At 35.2% G+C, this 19,487-nt stretch overlaps 1 protein-coding gene across 10 annotated transcripts; it reads left to right on the top strand.

Moving 5' to 3' along the window:
• The first annotated feature begins 5,274 nt into the window (after positions 1-5,274).
• On the top strand, positions 5,275-18,747 carry LOC143462477 (tubulin polyglutamylase TTLL5-like). 10 transcript variants are annotated; one of them, XR_013118170.1, is made up of 29 exons: positions 5,275-5,451; positions 6,179-6,288; positions 6,447-6,529; positions 6,699-6,805; positions 6,979-7,109; positions 7,556-7,638; positions 8,069-8,223; positions 8,385-8,486; positions 8,744-8,943; positions 9,204-9,285; positions 9,851-9,912; positions 10,195-10,256; positions 10,494-10,547; positions 11,195-11,427; positions 11,514-11,580; positions 11,766-11,907; positions 12,174-12,900; positions 13,365-13,488; positions 13,721-13,902; positions 14,120-14,314; positions 14,438-14,562; positions 14,705-14,848; positions 15,081-15,170; positions 15,581-15,739; positions 15,836-15,937; positions 16,087-16,262; positions 17,482-17,756; positions 18,083-18,342; positions 18,406-18,747. XR_013118170.1 is itself a non-coding variant. In XM_076960667.1 (29 exons), exons 1-29 carry the CDS (start codon positions 5,339-5,341, stop codon positions 18,428-18,430), a joined length of 4,314 nt encoding a protein of 1,437 aa, XP_076816782.1. In that variant the 5' UTR covers positions 5,275-5,338; the 3' UTR covers positions 18,431-18,747. The 10 variants fall into 10 exon arrangements, 8 of the variants coding, with proteins under 8 accessions (XP_076816782.1, XP_076816783.1, XP_076816779.1 ...); XR_013118168.1 differs by having other exon boundaries at positions 18,083-18,296; XM_076960667.1 differs by having other exon boundaries at positions 18,139-18,342.
• Positions 18,748-19,487: the final 740 nt, after the last annotated feature.

The following is a 19,487-nucleotide window of genomic DNA, read 5'->3' on the forward strand; positions in this document are numbered from 1 at the left end:
AATGTTGCCTGCAGACAGGGTTACAGAACAATTAAAACAAATGGTTACCCAGAATGGACCCCAAATCGTCAAGAAAAAAAGAAAAGCTACGTGCTGGTTAATACAGAAGTACTGTACAATAGAAATAGGCCTAGACAATTAATCGGGTTTATAGTTTGTACGAACAACAATATCAAGCATGTTGATGGGGACCAATTCCAGCTCTTATCATGTAAGTAGGCTAATCCAAATGAAAGTAAGTCATCAATGTTCAGCTTTATTTGGGCTACAGCATAACAAAACTGTTTAATAACTTGTTGTACTAACAAAACCGTGGTATAACTTTGTTAGAGTCGAGCTGTATTTTACATACTAAGTGGTTGCAATGAGCGCCACAAAAGAAGATGTAAACAAGTTCCCTCCCTTTTGCTCCAAGCTATAAACATTTTTATATAACAAAAACCAAACATGTTTTGAACAATATATTTCTTTATCAAAGCGAGAATGAATTGAAAGAGTACTTTTTGGGCGTTTAATTAACGTGATAATGTGGTAGGTTACAATAAAGTTGAACAAAAAGGAATAAATTAATAAACAGACAGCATGCAGAGGATAAGGCCATAACGGAATATAATGACAACGGTATATGTCTATAGCTTTATAAGGCTAAAAATAGTTGAGATAGGTCTGTTGAAAGCAAACCATGGAGGAATCAAAGCGATAAACATGTGGGCTTCAAATGTAAAATTCAAGAAGCATTATTTATCAAAAACAGCTCAACCCGCCACTTAACAAACAGGCATTCTAAAATGACACTTGCTTTGTTCTAAAAATTTCACTAGACTCCATAATAAATACCTTATCAGGTCTCCTATTGTGCAGTTAATTGTTTTGACTCCTTCATTGTTTGCTTGCAGAATCTCAAGAAATTTTGCGACCCGCCAAGTCGCAAATTAACCGTTGTCATTGTCTTCTATTACTGTTTTGACCATAGTAGGTTAACACTCCATTTATTTCATTATTTTCTTTCTTTACCGTTATCGTAATACGTCGTGTAAACCTAAAAGTCAAATCAACCGTTTAGTTCCTTATTGCTTTTATAAAGAACAAATGTTGTTCGAAATATGTCCGCTTTGTGAAGCATTTAATAAAATGTTTATACTTGCTTTTGTAGTGTTTATTGCAACTACTTGGTTTGGAAACTATAGCCTACTTTATTGAAACTTAGAAACAAGACTATGCTTAGCGAATGAAGATTAGTAACGGAGATATTGTTGTTACGCCTCCCTGTGCGGTTTTGCCTATTACCTTCATTCATATTATTTTTGTAAAACTCGGCAACTTCGCATGTATTGTTGTATTGAGGCGCGCAAGGGTTGGGTGGTGATGGTATATCTGAGTTTGTTCCACCAGAACTATACACCCGAGTGCGATGCTCATGCACAACACCAGAGCGCTCACACAGTTCATAAATCATGATGAATAACTACTGATGTTATTTTTAAAATGATGAAAACAATTGGCATTATACTATTTGCGAGTTCCACTCTTGTTATACTGTAGTTATCTTGGCTATAGCTGGTATGGCGGTATTTATTTACATCTTTATCTTCTCCTCGAGAAATAATGGTGTTTATAGTATAGTACATAGTATATACTCACGACTTAGGCCTATGTCGTTTGGCATATGGGTATACTTGGGTATCACCGAGTCTGCTTGCAATTTTATCAGAATAATGTTATTATTTTGCTATAGTATATGACGTCGGAACTAGCACAAGATATAAATCTAAATCCTATTATATCACAATAGAGTATGGACCACTATTTAAAAACCACAAAAACAAGAAATTATGAAAAGTACACGATTAGATTAACATTAGATTAACACTCTAGTGATTGATGGCTTAAAATGCAAACAGAGATACATAGAGAACATGCCTGCGGGTACTGGAAAAGACTCATACCGTCATGTAACTGCTAATAATTAATCTAAGCTATGTACAATCATATTGCATTAATCGGAGGCAATAACGCACATGTTTAGGAAAACTTAAACCCCACCAATCACCAAAAGAATCTGTATTCTAAGGACAAGAATCCCACTTCTGTAATTAGGGGAAGGTATGGCCGTATACAAACATATCATTATATTTTTCCGTCAAACAGAAAAGTAAAAGGAGAGTATGATATGAATACGCCGAATCTAGCCTAAAACATTGAAACGCTTAAATTGATTGTAATCATCTATGTGACACAAACATACTCTTGGAATGGGATAAAGACTAACACTGTGAGAAGAAACTTTTGTAGGTTTCACCCATGCACGAATGTCATATCCAGGTCGAAGATTTTGATTGGTAATACTCCAATTGAAGAGGGCCTGGTGTTAGGAGTGCCACTGCTTGGTATACCCGAATGATGTCATGCTGATGATAAAGATGATGTTATATCAGCTTTGATATTTGAAACACATATCTCGTTGTTCTTGATTGATAACTCTGTATTATTGTGATGTGACGCCCATACCTTAACTTCAGAAATGAAAAATTTGAGGCATTCAAAAGACCAAAACCGTGTCCTATATCGTATTTATTTAAGCCTACCTGTTCTTCGTAATTTAAAAGCCGGTTCGTTTAAGATATAAACCAAAAAACGAACATTTATTCTTGTTTTCGAAATACATAAAAAAAATCTCTGTCTTTAATTGCCGTCAATAAAAGATTCACTTTAGAAATTTTGCGGTGTTGTCTATTCGTTTTATTGGCTGTTGAGTTGTACTATGGCTGCAATTGACAAGAACAATAATAATTTGTTTTTATCTCTTGTATCTACCAAGTGGACGTTGGTAATAATTTCAAAGAGGTTATTACTTGCTAAAAATGGGCGGTAAAAATTAGCTTACCTATGTAATTAGCTATATTGAAACATTTTCCTTAAAATATATGGAAAAGATTGGTTTTAATTTTCAAGGGGTTGATACTTTGAATGGCCAATAAATGCTATTCATTAAGCAAATAAGATTTGATTGCGTGATCAAAAGATCATCACCAGACCTGTTAAAACCGCACATTTTACTTCTGTAAGGACAAAAAGTTTATGTATGGTATGACTATGAGATCCCATCACTAATCAGTTTAAGTAAATAGAACCATTTTAAATGAACAACTTCATTTTTTCATCGACATGTCAAGAAATAAGTCGCATACAAGATATCTATAGTCAACCGGCAAAATATAAAATAAAATAAATCATATAAAGATATAATTTCCACATAAAAATAATTTGAAAAAGATTTCAATTTTTCATACAAGTAACGACTAACAAGCGTATAAGTTTTGTTGCATTTTAAAAAATAAAATAATTTAATAAACAATTAATATTTTATATACATTCTTATAATATTATATATAATAAACACAAGGTTTTCATGTGACATAGTTGGTTTATTTACTTTTTAAATTATATGAACTGTCATACATAAATGAAAAGTTTGGTTGCCACAGCAGCTGTTATAATCTCTTGTGTTGGGGTTGCACTGAGCTGAATGAAATTACGGTAAAATTTTGTCTGTTTGGGCGAATGGAGAAGTATCGGTTAGCTAGCTTACATAGGGCAGCTGCGATGAAAGAAATTTTCGTGTAGTTGCGGTCAGTATTAAAGCCCACTATGTTTGTCAACTCGGTAGTTAGTGGTTATTGCAATTAGTTAAATTTCATAACTACCGGAAACGTTTAGATTAATGCTTGAGTTATAGACCGGACTGCAGAGTATGGCAGTTTTCGCCGAGATCTCGAGTGTACATTACGACTTGTGGCCCAAGGCTGGCCAACTTTTGTGTAGGCAAGTTGAGGCCCTATACTATAGCAAAAGGGCAAAAATCTGTGTTTCCAGTTTTTTTGTAGAGGTTAATTTTTCACTAATTTCTCTGTACAATTCGGAGCAAAAGTTAGTATCTCTTGTTTTTTCGTAGACACCGTTTTACCTTGGTGTGCAATGCTGTTTTGGAAACAAAATTCTGTTACCATACTCTGCAGTCTGGGTTATAGAAGCTAATTTAGATAATAGAGTCTGAGATTAAGCTAGTAGGCTATTTGATGAATGATAGCCAACATTAATTAGTGATTTCAGGTAGGGATAACAATTGACTTAAGCCAGAAAGAACACTCTGAACATACTATTTTTGCTGTCACATTAATATAGACGCTACCCTATTGAGTTTAAAACAGCGGTTCCCAAACTTTTCTAAAAATTTTGCCTGGTGGACCCTTTGCAATTATATTGATATTTCGCGGCCCTATAAAAATCAAAGAATGCTATAGGCTAGGAAAAATGCAAAAACCACATCAATGAAAGAAAAAGCAAAAACTCACAAATACAGTAAGCGTTTAATGGGATGGGTGCACTTGTTTTGCTGCAATTAACTCATGAATGTTTAGTTTGGATCGCGCAACTCTTATGTCGTGTACCCTCTGAAACTGCTTTAAAGACTAATTCTCATTGCGGACCCTCTGAAACTGCTATACCGACCCCAGTTTGGGAACCGCTGGTTTAAACGCAGTAGTCTGGCAAAGCTCAGCAGAAAACTAGTTTGAACTTTGCATGTAGTTGACAGCAAAGCTTTTATAAAATGAGTGACCTTGTCATCTAGATTAAATTTACTCAGTATCTGTTTTTTTTTGCCATTTTGTGAAAAGTGTTGCACGCGCACACATGGAAGTCATCACCCTGCTCCCCAAAATTTTTACATATTTACGCCGATTTAAACTCAGCAAAGTTCGTTGTTTGAATACCGATTTATAATAAAATAGCAAAAATATAAGGCTTTACACCCACAATTCTTTGTCGAAAACTGCCTTACTTTCCAGTAAGTAGGTTGCCTATTACATATAGACCGACTTCTGTATAAATGTCGGTCTTTCAGTCTGATGTAGCCTTTTACAGATTTAGTATTGACTAATAGATCAGTAGCTTGTATGGGTACTAGTAAATATTCAAATATCAAGTAATATAGTGCTATCACATAGCAAAATTCTAGAGTCCTATATCTTAAAACCTAGTTGAGCTAGAATGCTGACATTTTTTTGCTTTGTGTCAACAAAAAACTGAAACAAACACAAAAACTGTGATAGTATTGTGTTTAAGGTTTGTTGATTTTTATGGAACAACCCTTAGGGGCTTTTCATTGTGTTGGTTAGATTTATTGTAATTTCACTTTTCATGAAAAAGTTTGATTTTTATGCTTCTGGTTTATATTAACTGTTAATTTTTTGTATTTTGTTGATATTCAAGGGGTTAGTGATGATGGTTAGCATGATGGCCTTTTTCTAGTTAGCAAACTTGATTTTATTTTCTGACCATGCCTGGTACTTCTGAAATTACTTCTGATTATTCGGGGTCGTTGACGGCGACAAGTTCCGAAGATGAAGAGGAGGAAGAAGCACAGGAAAAAAATTCAAAGCAAAAATTAAAGTGTGCCACATTCCATTCTTTGTTTTCATCATGTTGAAGTGTAGCTGTTTTGTTTTGAATTGATTTAAATAATTTATACAAATTTTGAAATCTGTTATTGTAAAACAGCGCAATAAATAGACATTTTATGCTGCCATATTTACAAAATTATGTGCTGTATGTATTAATTAATGATAGCTTTGTTCTGCATTTTGTTTTACAAATTTATTGCAGGAGCCATAATGTTTTTTTTGTATGAATTATGGTAATTTAATCTTTGTAATTTAATCATTGTTATCATGGAACCAATTAGACATGGGTTGATACAAATCAAAAAAGATTTGACTCATGTCGTCTGGCTTGAGTTAAACGAACTTGCGAACACAAACAACAGTAGCAAGCACAAAAACAATGGCTATAAGATTACTGATTTTAACAAAAATCATTGATCTAGCATTTCTTAAACTAAAATCATTTACCAGACGAATTTGGATTCTCATCTTGCTATTTAATTACGTTTTTTGAAACAAAGCAAGTTGTTTTTAAACAATTGCATCACGTTTTAAGTTTAGTTAGGTAACATTTCGATAAAACTTAACCTTTGATGCTTGTATAAATAAATTTGTTTGTGTTGACCTACATGATATTTGTGTTCACGCAAACGTCAATAATTTTCCTTGTGGTTCATTCCTACCAGTTATCGCATAATTTTGTTTTTTTTAGTCGTAGTGTTTTTATATATTTTCAGTGAAGACACATCTCTACTATGGGCAGGATCTGGGTCAAAAAAATGTCCAATTATAATGTTTCGTCCTGAATCTCTTATCACAAAGGACAGAAAACTTAAAGCAATTGGAGGTCACTTTGCGTTGCAATAACCTGACACTTTTTGAATCGTTACCCTTACATTATTTTGTTTTAAAGAACAAGTTATATCAAACTTTAAGATTTTAACTGAACGTTTGTTGAGCTTACTTAAATGTGAGTTTGAATAAACTGTTAAATTATATTTGTAGAGAAATATCATCTTGCATACAAAATGGTGAAGACCGAAAGCAAATTGGTTCGATCCGTGCTCTCAGCTTATGGCTTCCATGAAGTAAGAAAATCGTCCAGTGTTTTCTTTCTATTTGTAGGAAGACTTACGCATTATAGATTTTTGATCGTTATTTGAAAATAAAACTTGGTGATACTTTAAACTGATTTGGATGAAACAAACACGATGTTACGATCCTTATTGCTTAATAAACACAAATTCTTATTTCAAGGTTCACCCAAATAGCGCTGAATTTAATTTGATGTGGACGGGGGCCCATCTCAAGCCCTTTTCATTGAGGAGTTTGCAAGATTTTCAAAAAGTCAATCATTTTCCAAGGTGGCTACATGATAAAAGTTGTATAATATAAAATAGACACCAACACGGCAAACCTGTGTAGTTTTGTGACAAATCATTGCTGCTGGGACTTATAACGTCAGAGATTTCTGTCGATTTTGCAATTAATTATAGTTGATTACTGTGATTGATTTTTACTTGATTTGTTATTTTAGGTCGTATGAAATAACACGGAAAGATCGTCTTTATAAAAATATTGAGCGCATGGCTCACACTAAAGGTGCCAAACATTTTGACTTCATTCCGAAAAGCTATTTGATGCCTTCAGAGTATCAGGAGTTTTGTAGTAGGTCGCATGTATGATTATGAAAAAAATTAATTCTGCTACAGTATCTGTATTAGTAATTTTTGGAGTGGCCTCTTGAATTTTTATAAAAAGTAAATATAATTAAACCATTGGAACTTCTTAGTTCTTATCTACAATGGTACGAGATATGTCTTGACAATTCAATGAATTATTGATGAATAACCTTGTTTTACCTAAACCCAAAAGAAATGTATTGATTTTTCATTTGCGGTTATATATATCTAACCTAGTTTTTGTATAACTTTTTTCAGCCATTTTTACTACACATTATTGCTTATTTTATCTGTTGTCCTTTCAATTTTTATAAATTCATTTCTATATGCCATATATGTTGTTAAATATATTCTATGTACCATAAATTTGCTATGCTATATTTGAAATTTTGGTTTTATCATAAAGTTTTATCGTCTTTATTTACTGTTTAGCTGCTTATGTAAAAGAAAAAGGCTCATGGATTGTCAAGCCAATAGCTTCTTCAAGAGGCAGAGGGATATATCTTATTAATAATGTAGGTTTATGGTAGCAATTTCAAGAGGTTACATATTTGTTTCTGCCATGATCAAATGTTTTGCCAACTTGTTCTGCAAACATTTTCTAAGAACTCGAAAGATGTGTGATGTGTAGTTTTCATCTTTTTACAGCATTGTTTGTGTTTGTTTTTTACAGCACTGCTGTGATTTATTGTGCTTGTCAGATATCTTTGTTGTCAGAGATATTAGGTTTGTGTAATTTTTAAACCAGGTGCCTTTAAATAATATTATTTACGACTTGTTGGGACTCCTTATGCCTACCATTTTCCATTTCCTTGATTAATTGGCAGTTATAATTCTTATCTAGATGTGCTATAAATATACCAGAAACTTACCTGTCTTAGCGCCGCCTGATCTATGTGGAAGAAACCTCATTTTATAATGTAATGTGTTACTTATGTGTTTAAGCCTAATCAAGTTCCATTAGAAGACAACATAATGGTGTGCAAGTACATAAACAACCCATTACTGATTGATGGTTTTAAGTTTGATGTCCGGGTCTATGTGGCCGTTACTTCTTATGACCCACTTATCATTTATCTGTTTGAGGAAGGTTTAACAAGGTAATATGTCACCTATTTTGGGATTTAAAAAAGCAAAACGAGACATTCAGGTCTATGTAAATGCCCAACATTTTTTGAAAAAAAACTGAGGCGAAATGTTTGGTTAAATTAAATGTAAAATTAAAACTGCCAAAGTCACTACGTTATTTATTTATGTGAAGGTTTGCTACCGTGAAATATGAGAAGGCCAACAAGCATTTGAAGAACCAAATGATGCACCTCACCAATTACTCCATCAATAAGAAAAGTCACGATTATGTGAGGTTGGTTAAAAGTACTTGTCATCCTTGTTTTATCCTGAATCATCTCATAAAAAGGAATCTGCAATTAGTTTTTGATTTTCCTGAAGTGATGTAATTTGTGATCAACTTCTTGTTTAAATAACTTGTCCTGTGTTGATTGCATTACGTTAAAGAAGTCTTTCTTTTCAAAAGTTAATACTATCTGCCCAAATGCAAAAGTACAATGAACTTATGTTATCTTGAAATGAAGTCGACAAAGTTATCATCTCAATGCACAGATGCGAAGATCCAGAAGTGGAAGATTATGGGAACAAATGGAGCATGAGCGCGATGTTGCGTTACTTGAAGCAGGAGGGGATTGATACTTCAACGCTAATGTCGCGGATTGAAGCCGTAATCATCAAGTCTATAATTGCTGCTGAACTACCCATTGCTACTGCTTGCAAGATGTTCGTACCACACAAGGAGAATTGCATAGGTTTGCATGTTTAAAATCTTACAATTTTCACTTCTATTGCAATGTTTTTATATTCTGCAGCTGTACTGTACTTAAAATATTCATCTTCTTTACACAAGTGTATAATTGTTTTTTGGTTTATTTCTTAAATCGTACGGATGAAAATAGATTGGTTACTCCACTTACTGTATGTACAGTTGTTGGAATCTTAGACTTAGACTGACTATGTATGAATCCATGGTTGATAGTTTGATACCACCATTTACTATTGTTTAATGCAGAAGTCTATGGTTTTGATATATTGGTCGATGAAAATTTAAAACCTTGGATTTTGGAAGGAAATCTCTCTCCTTCTTTAGCGTGGTGAGAAACTTTTGATTTTAATTTGCCAACTTTCTTGTGGATACCAAACAAGCTTACAGAAACACATAAGGAAGCTTTTATACAAATGTATGATATTTAAACTTATAATGTCTTCTTAATTGTGTGTTTGGGGCTGACTGTTTATTATCCCGCCCAAGGACATGCTTCCAATACACAGAAGGGCAAACACATGGAGCTATACCATTCCTTTCGTAATATTTTGAGCACATCACGTGTCATTAACCTGCTAACCCTAATCTGTTTCCTTTCAATTGATATTTTATCTTAAGCCATCGAACCGCTTAACAAGCAAGTGTGTTATGTTACAGCCATCTGTAATTAAATATTTATTTAAGCAACACAGGTAGAGTAACTCTTACTATGGCTGTTCCTAAAACAGAGATCAATGAAAGCAGGAAAATACATGCCATAGGTGTTTTGTTTATTCATCTTATTAAATCTATTATGGTAGCTAATACACACCATTATCGATTTGCTTTAAATACAGTTGGCACATTTTTTTTATTTAAATTTTATAATGTGATGTATTATTATTTTATTTCAGTGACGCTCCTCTGGACTTGAAAATCAAATCAAATATGATTGCTGATTTTTTCAGTATTGCAGGTACTTGCTTCATGTAGCGATTGATGCCAATAGTAACACAGTGTTGTTCATTAGTTTGATGCTGAGATCTTTAAGGTCACAATGTTGTATGATTAGTACTTTAATTTGATAGCCTGTCATATTTACATTCACGTGTTAACTGTTTGGCATCTTAGCTACTAGTTAATTTCTTGTGGAAGAAGTACATTCACACTTTGGAATCTCTGACCTCATTTTATAAAATATAAATTAAAATAACTTTTTTCATTCAACTTAACATCGTTTTGCAAACATTTTTTTCAGGTTTTCGTTGCGTTGATCCAATGACTCGCCGACAAACCAAGAAGCAAATGGACCTCTTGCAGGTTTCTAAGAATTTTTGTTTGTTCAAGTGTCATTTTGCATGCCAGTGTGAGCTTAATTTTCAAGCAATTTTACCATAAGTGTTCATTTGCCAATAAAGGTGAAATCTTAGTGCAAATAAGTTCAAGCAATGACAAAAGTTATTAATTTTTTGTACTAATTTGAATTCTATCTAATTCTCGTACTTAAAATTGTCATGGTATTTTTTCTAATTTGTATGATTTGATTTTCCTTTTAAGCGACCTTATTCGGCACAGCGTAGCCAATCAACTGGAGGTACAAGCACACGAATGGTAGGTGATGTCTAGCTAGCACTGGTAACCTACATCATGATTGCCAAATTTACAAAGGAATTTTGTTATTGTCCCATAATAGTTATGTGATCTTGAAGCAAAAATACTATGATGAATATTTTCCCACTTAGACTCAGGCATGCTGCTGTATTAATTACTCAAAATGGTATGGTTTCATATTAAAATCATTTTATTTCAATTATACATGATTTTATTGGTTTCTACAACCTTTTTTAGTTAGAAAAATTTTAAAGTAAGTGCTGTAGTGCTCAATGCTTTGGAATTTTAATTCAATGCGCTGTCTTAAGAATGCAATTTACAAATAACCCAGTTAATGAACAACTGAGCATCAGGCATTAGTCCTACATGAGCATTAGACCTTACATGCATAGGCTATTAATGTGTAAATAATTCCTTTGCTTATCTGCTAAATGCAGTTAAGCATGTCTTACATAGTTTAAATGTATAATTTTGCTTTAAATGCTTGGCAAGTGTGAAAGGAAAATCCTTTTTACACAAGAATACTAAGGACTAAAACAACCGCTAATGATTAAAAAAACTACTGCAAAAGAAGTCTAACTATATGTTGATGTATTTTAAAGTTTGAATTAAGGTTTTTTGTGTGTGAAATGTCCTTTGCTTTACAGGGCAAAAGACCGTCTTCTGCTGGCTATAAAGACGCTGCAACAACGGCTGCTAAGACCCAGGGACTTTCCCCAGACGAAGCAAGAGTCTTGCTGATGGCGAAGGAGCAACATCAGCGACGAGGAAACTTTGTCCGAATCTTTCCCACTGCGGAAACTTGGGAACTCTACGGCTCTTTTCTTGAATATAAGTCCAACTTGAATCATATGTTAGCTCAGAAACTCTTTCCTGACAGGTAGCATTTCATTATTGATGTAGTTATAAGTATGATTTGAATAAATGAACAATTACATTTCTGAGGATTTTTGTATATCCTTGCAGGTTAAAGTCAACCCACGGAGCGTACGCATCAGCAGTAGCTAGAATAAGGAGCATGACGGCAAGTCAGGTGGGTTGATGTCACAAAGGGCAGAACAAAAGCGTTAGCATCTGAATCAATCTGTTGGGTGTAAATAAAATTGTTGTACAAGAAATTTTTACGTAAAACTGCTTTTTTTATTCTAACAGCTGTTCGCAAACAAAAATTCTTGCTTGCAATACCAGTAATTTGACAAAATTTTACCTTGTGGGCAGATGCTGGAGAGCCGACATCACTTATTGGCTGAGCGATTTATGCAGTATGAGAGGAAGTTGTTCTCCTTGGAATCTTACAAGAAGAGAAGATCGACATCAACATCTGCCCCAAAGAAAGTCAAAAATAAACAAACTCCAGTGGGTAAGTTAGAAAAAAACTGACTTTAAACGGGCAAGTTTATGTTTCGATTTCTTTCGAAACATTGTGTATTTCTTAGGGTTAATAGTAACTTCACAGAAAAAGTAATTTTGTAAAAAAGTAAAAGTATATACAATTATTCATAGCATAGTTGTTGAATAAATAGAATTAAGCAATATCTAGATAACAAAGCATACAAATGTTTCTTATTATCTTTAGGTATTAGTGGGAAATGATATTTTCTTAACGTGTTACATTTGTTGGTAAAGGGATTGATAACAAGCGAAACAAGTCAAAACGAGCGACTAGAAACTCAACCAGCAGTGAATATGAAAGCAGCGATGATGATGAAGATGTGGAGAGTGTCTCCACCGCAGAATCAAAATCCACTAAAAATGGACAAAAACCAAAGCGACAAACTTCAACAAATGCAACTGTAAAGGTGTCAAAAGTTGGTGTTCGATCTTATGGAGATAAACCCTCAAATCCAAAAACATCATTCACCCAAGCAAAACAAAGCAAGACAGATGCCACAGGTGATTCTGAAAACCCTCGGAATGTTGTGCCAAAGCGACAAGGTCAACTCTCAGATTCTCGAGCTGATGATGTGAAGTCAGTACAATCAACTTCTAGTTCATCATCGAAAGCCGTCCCTCATCAGCGAGTGTATATGTACAAGTCAACAAACCCATCTGACCCTTCTTTGACTTCTGAGTTGAAGACCAGCATCATGGAGGCGAAACCAATAACAGGAGGCAAGAATGTGTCTTTTGCATCCGGAACGACAACAAAAATAACATCAGACAGAAGTGTTGCTTCACCAAGGGCGACAACCTTGAAGCAAGATACGGCTGCCAGTGCGTCTGGTGATAGTAATTTAGTTGATAACACTTCTGGCAAAAGTACAACTTCTGTACAGAAGTCATCTTTGAAAAAGAACAAAAATCAAAGATTGACTAACGTCTTGGATGTGCTAAATTCAGGTGGAAATCTGGGGTAAGTTCAGAACTATATTTATCCTTAATGGAATGTTAGCAGTAGAAGGGTTTTTGGCAGGGTTGTCCATGGGAATGGGATTCCCACGGGAATCCCATGGGAAATGTCCCATGGGAGGGGATGGGATGGAACAGCACGAATTGCAATTCCCATGGGACATGGGAACCAGTACAGAGGTTATTGTTTGAAGCCATTTTGTGGGTGAAATCGATTTTAATTTAATATATCTATCCGAAAATGTAAATCTAAAAAATAATATCTGCCCGAAAATGTCATAGCTTCATTCTAACCTGCCAATTTTAAATGGGATGGGACATTGGGATGGGATGGGATGGGACAGGCATGAATTGCTATGGGATAGGATGGGATGGGACAGAAAAAAATGTCCCATGGACAAGCCTGGTTTTTGGCTTTTTGGAATACAAAATAGAAATTGTGTTATTAAGCTGCAATGCATTTTGCAGAAAACTGCAAGCACGCCAGGCATTTTCGGCCTATTTGTCACGCGTACAACATCGATTGAAGATAGAGTCCGAGGGGCACATCCAGGAAATGACTGATTCCATCATCAAGCAAGAGGAGCAGATGGTTTGTGTTCCTATGTCATCGTTTGTTTGTGCTTTGGTGTTGCATAAGGTATTGCGACAATTCTAAGAATTACGGTTTGAATCGATATAATAATAGGAAAAGGGTTAGAATTGTCGCATAACCATTGCATAGTTGTGCTTTATGCTTGTGTGACAGCTTTTACCCGAACGCTTGTAGTTCAGGGTAATGTCGTGCAGATTATGTTTTGAAAGTTTCTCTCTAATCTTACCAGGATTTGGTGTTGAGGTTCTTGAAGAGGGCTGCAGGCAACTTGTGCCAATCATTCACTGTGGTCGTTCCAAGCCGAAGGCTTTCGATTATTGACAGAAAAAGAATCCTATCAAAACAGCTTGGGGAGTTTGTCAGAATTTATAACAAAGAATCGGATGCTCTTGAGCAGAAACATCATCTGGGGTGAGTCAAGTGCTTAACCATGTAGGTAATATTGCAGACTTACGGAGATAGGCCAATATTTTATTTTATTATTATTTATTCATCGCCTGTTTGTGTTAGATTTTGAATTTATCAGTAACAGGCTTCCTCAGGTTGATTAGCCGGGAATAAGATATTTTTTTGCTCTTTATTGTTAAAGTTTTTTGATTTGTCTTTCCTAAACTTGACTGTGTTTTAGGTTGGAAAAAGACCAGAGCAATCTAAGTGGTGAAAAGGATATGAGCAAAACCAAAGTATCGGACACAGAATTCCGAGCGTTTATAGTGAGCGCTTCAGAACCAGCATTGGAGGAAGTATTAACAGCGTACACTCATATCAACAAATCTGCATCGGTATTCTTGGGTGCAAGCAGACCCAAAAGTGGCACTACCAGGTTTATAATTTTATTTGCTTTATTTCAGGAAAATATCGCTTTAGTATGACGAAAGCTTTTTGGAGCATCTCGTTTTATAAATATTTCACCATTAAATTTAATAAAAGAGTTTTATGTTTGCAGATATCATGATAGAGATGGCGCTACTAGCTCATCTGAGAGCACGTCGGGTAGCGTGATCAGTCAGCAATCTGCAAAGTCTTCTCTGCAAAATCCATCTATTTTAACTCAAGGAGATGAGTTAAAATGTAAACAAAATTTTTTTCACAATATTGGAAAAAAAAATTTCACTAATTGAAATCTGTTAAAACATAAAAGTTTTGTTTAAGAGTTTTTGCTTGTCAAGGTAAGAAATTGATGAGGATTTTTAACATTTGTCGTGTTGCACAGCAGCATCCAGAGATAAGCCCCACCATTCAAGTAATAGCTCTCTACATCAAGCAAATTACATTTATGGAACCAAATCTCCATCTTTGACCAATCTATCCGGTATACAGAAAAGACCCTCCAGCGCCAGAACGATGCTGTCTCCAGGTAGTTATGCTGGTGAATTTGTGTCTATTCTTACTCAATCGTTACTTTATGTAGTTAACTCTGATTCAACTACATATTTTGTTTTTATGTGAATAAATTTTTTCAATGAATATATCATTTCATTTGTTAATTTGCAAATTAAGTGTTCAAATCCTGTTGATTATGAATTTTGCAATCAAACAAATTCTTCTATTTTAATTCTCCTGATTTTGCATGCCATGTTTGTATCCAGGTAATCTTTATAGTTCAAGTCACTCTTCTCTTAGCCGCCCGATGTCTGCTTCCAGTCGTCCACTAGGGAGCAGTATTCATCATCAGACAGGTAAAGTTGACTTGCATGTAGTGTCTGTAAGCACGCTAATTTGGAAGAACTTGAAAATGCTCTTTGATTATACTAAACTTTTGGAATGAATTTCACTTGTATAGTGTTGCCCTTTTTGCATGCTATTCGTAAATCTTTTTAAGAATGTTGTATTTTTGGTACCCAATACTCAGTTGTCTCATAAGCACCTGTAGTTGTCATGAATAGTTTTATCTTAGCGATGCTGGTAAATTTATCCGACATTTTCAGTTATCGAGCTTATACTATGTCCTATAAAGATAATAAGCAATTAAACATACTTAGTATTCATATTTTTGTTGGTAAATCACTGTTTTTATGGAGGTATACCTCATATCCATTTATGTGGAAGATATTTTCATTATAACTTAATGGGAATGTTTCTACAACAGCAGCAAACCAAGAAGCAATAAGTGACGCACTTCAGCGTTTGACAGAACGTCAAGCTGCAAGGCAGTATTCAGCCTCGGTTCAGCTTACAGCACTTTCAAAACACTTATCAAATCTTAATTTGGCCAATATGGCTTCCACTCACAACCACCATGGCATGGGTTAGTGCCTGCTCGTGTTTTTTTCTGTGTTTACATTCCTGTTTGTTACAAAGCATGGCGTCTTACATGTATTGTTGCTGTTTGCTGGTAATTTAGGTTCTGGGGAATTGCATCATCATGGTAACACTCCACTGCGTACTTCGAGTTTGTGTGATCTTGCAAGCATTGAGCCCTCGGTCCATAGCATGATTGACCCTGGTATTATTTTCGTGTGCACTTTAGTTGCTGCATTGTGTAAATGTGTTCACTAATACAGTCTGTTTTGCTGACGGCATTGCGAGTAATGCCTTTTATGCTACGCTTCACTTGCATCAGAAATAATTTCCTTTCTATTGTGCTATGTGCAGGCCAAAATAAATTTACAACTGTGAGCAATCTTGACTCTCCACACGAGGTAGCAGATCACTCGGGAATGCATCAGTCCCAAGAATCTTTGTTGGCAAAATCTCCACTTGTTCTGTCTCAGCAAAGCAGTGCTTTGCTTCAGCAGAGTAAAGCAAAGCATCAGGCTATGCTGGCACAGGTACATAACTAATTGATACAAAAACGTTGACATGGTTGTTCAATTTACTAGTGAAGAGTAAGTAGAATATGATGTTTCATAAGTAAAAGTGGTTTAAACTAATTGTGATTTATGATGTTTACTGGCTTGGTGAGATCATCATGACAACATTTAAAATATCATTTTAAGCTCTAGCTATTACAGTTATGCCGTCAGCAAAGTGTTTACTTTTTCCAGATGTGCAAAGCCAGATCAGCTCAGTTGCCAGAAAACGTCATGTCCAGATCAACGTACTTAGACCAGTCTAAGCTTGAAACTGGAGAAGCATGTGTTCAGTCACAAACAGACACAAATCCGTATCATTACGCTTACTCGAGAAAGCCTAGTATGCAGTCCCAGTGGTCAGAAATGGCTGATTATCTCTCTGAAACTGAAGTGGTTTACAGGAAAGCTAAAACACAGAAGATTAATATGCATATTAAGCCTAGGACAAGTAAACCTGATGAGTTAAATTATCTCAACAAAAAATCTCCTGCATGCTCAGCAAAACCAGCAGGTATCACCAAACTAGAGAAAGCTATTTGGGGGAGAAATAGTGATATTCCGGTTATAGAACCACGCAAGAGGCGTTTCAAGCAGGCAAAAACCACTCGACGAAATTCAAAGTCAAAAGCAACTGTTGCTAAAAACGGAAAAGCTGAGTCTAAAGTTAAGTTGAACACAAATGAAGCTCCAAAGATAAGCCACCCATTTTCACAGTACTTTAAAAATCCCAACAGTGAGGAAACAATATCTTACTATGAAAGCTTGCTCACACAGTTCAATGCTATGTTCGATAAGGAAAAGGCCTCTCCCAAACATAGTAGCACAGTAAATAAACAAAGCTGTAAAAGTTAAGCGGAGATACAGTGGCACTTGCACTAATCAAACTCTTACATCGCTAAGGTTGCATATCAGGCTACAGTTTGCACAGGTCGAAAATGGCGACCTTTTTTCAACAGTATTAATGAAAGCACTATTTCTACTCTTCATGGCAAAATAGAAACTCTTCTGTTGTACTTGAAACGAAAATTAATTACTCTTTTGTTGTTGGCATTAAAGTTCCCTGCGGTGTATGTGAAATATGATTGTATTTATATCGCAATAAACAAATGCATTTCATATGCGAACTGGAGTTGCCTTATAATTACATGGCTTCAGAAATTAAGGAATTTTACTCTCTTTGTAAACCATGAATTAGGCTCACACCAACGTGACAGTTCAGAACGGGAAACCTGCTGTAAAACGGCCTATGACTACGGATCACGTCAAGCAACGTTTTACTGCGACCAGAATCACCGGAGACAGCCCACCCCATTCGAACCCTAAACACTCGGCAGCGGTTCGGGGCAAAACAATCGTTGACCAGTTGTCAGCAATGCATTTGCTGCGGCCACCCCCTGCGCCGCGTCCACCAGAGAAACCGCGGATGACAGAAAGGCCGTTTTCCGCTAAAAAAATTTCAGAAAACTCAAGGTATTTTAGGTGACGTAAATATCCTCATTTAATTTGTATTTACATTGTAGATTGAATGATTTTGACAGTGCATTTATTTTAATATTTATATATTTAACGACCTCTTTGATCGTTGGGTTGGGTAGCCTATTAAATGCTGGTGCTTATAATTTGTAGATGATTAATCATTATAGTTCAAGAATAAATTGCTTACCCTTTTGTCTATGAATGGAAATAGTTTAAAGGATTTGGGCGATCTTTTATGAGAAGTTTTTTTTAATTTTTTATGAATATACACTAACTATATTGTTGTCTCTAAGTTGCGGCGAAATACATTACTTCTCTAGTTCTCTTCTTTCCAAATCCAAAGCTAATCAATCACAGGACTTCCATTTGACTGCAGGCTACATCGAAACGGTAGGTTTTCTAGCCCGGGAAGAGAAAACACTACAAGCCCATCTTTTTATGAGAGCTTGAAACATGACACCTTAACAGGAGCTACAAAGGTTCAACTTCAGGAAAGCAGCACCACTGAAGACAGAGCAGTAAATTCAAACCCTGGTGAGAACATTGCTTTGTTAAGAAATTGTTCCAACGCGTCACCCCAGTAAGCCAAGATTTCAGCAATTTTCCAAAATAAATAAATTTATTAAAAATTTTATTTTTGCAGCTCTGAAGACCGAAGTATACTCTGAAGTTAATTCAGGTTCCAAGCCTTTATGGAAGCCGTAAAGGTTTTAGCTTTTTTGTTCATATGCATGGTGTCCTGACTTTTGATGCATTAGTTTCTATTTTGCACTAAGTTTTTCAATCTTCATTCCGTCTTTCTGAATCCAGTCGCAGAGTGCCAATTTTACAAATTTCGAAATTTTTGTGATTTCTTTACCGATTTCAAACCTCTCACGTTGTTCCATGCGCTGATTTTAATTTTAGTTGCATACAATGTTACATAATTGTTAATTTTATGTTCTGTAGAAGCGCTGATATGAATAATAAACGTATTATTTTGTAAGTTCCTGTTGTTTTGTAAGCATGCGTATTCAGAAACTCGGTTTAACTGAAATGTTAAAATTTGCAGGTGTCGTATTCGTACTATATAGCAGTGGTGGGCAAACTGCGGCTCGCCGGCATGTTTTTTGTGGCTCTTCTAGTCGAATCGTGAAATTCCAAAAAAATTGTAAAGGCTACCAAGAGTACCGTTTATGAACGTTTCTCTCTTTTTCTTTTCTTTATTTAGGCCAGCATTTCGTTTATGACGTAACACTTGACATAGAATCCGAAGAGTTAGTGTTCAGTTGAAATAATTTTGAGGCTCTCTGGTACTTGTATTTTCTGCAAATGGCTCTTCCATTGAATACATTTGCCCACCCCTGCTATATAGTATAGGCCTATAGTCACCAGACAAAAAGTAAATGACACAAAATGGTAAAACACCGTGGGAAAAACCAAGTAGACCATACAACTTCGCAATGCCTTATAATCTTCTACAGTCTTTTCTTCTAAGTTGGAAGGCGGCGTAAGAACAGTACAACTTTTTTAAATTGTTGCCCACATTGACATACGCAAGGGAAAAGATTGGAGGTTAAAACTCCTCCCTTTCGTATGAATTTTTCTTGTAAAGAGTTTTTAAACTATCAATACGTAAATGTAGGCTTACTATGTCACCTCGCAAAACTCTCCCCTTGAAAAATTTTCTGCGAACGCTAATGGTTGATTTCCAATAGACTGCATCACACCTTCTGAGCACAACAT

The sequence above is a fragment of the Clavelina lepadiformis genome, chromosome 6, assembly GCF_947623445.1.
Source record: "Clavelina lepadiformis chromosome 6, kaClaLepa1.1, whole genome shotgun sequence".
Classification (NCBI taxonomy): domain Eukaryota; kingdom Metazoa; phylum Chordata; class Ascidiacea; order Aplousobranchia; family Clavelinidae; genus Clavelina; species Clavelina lepadiformis.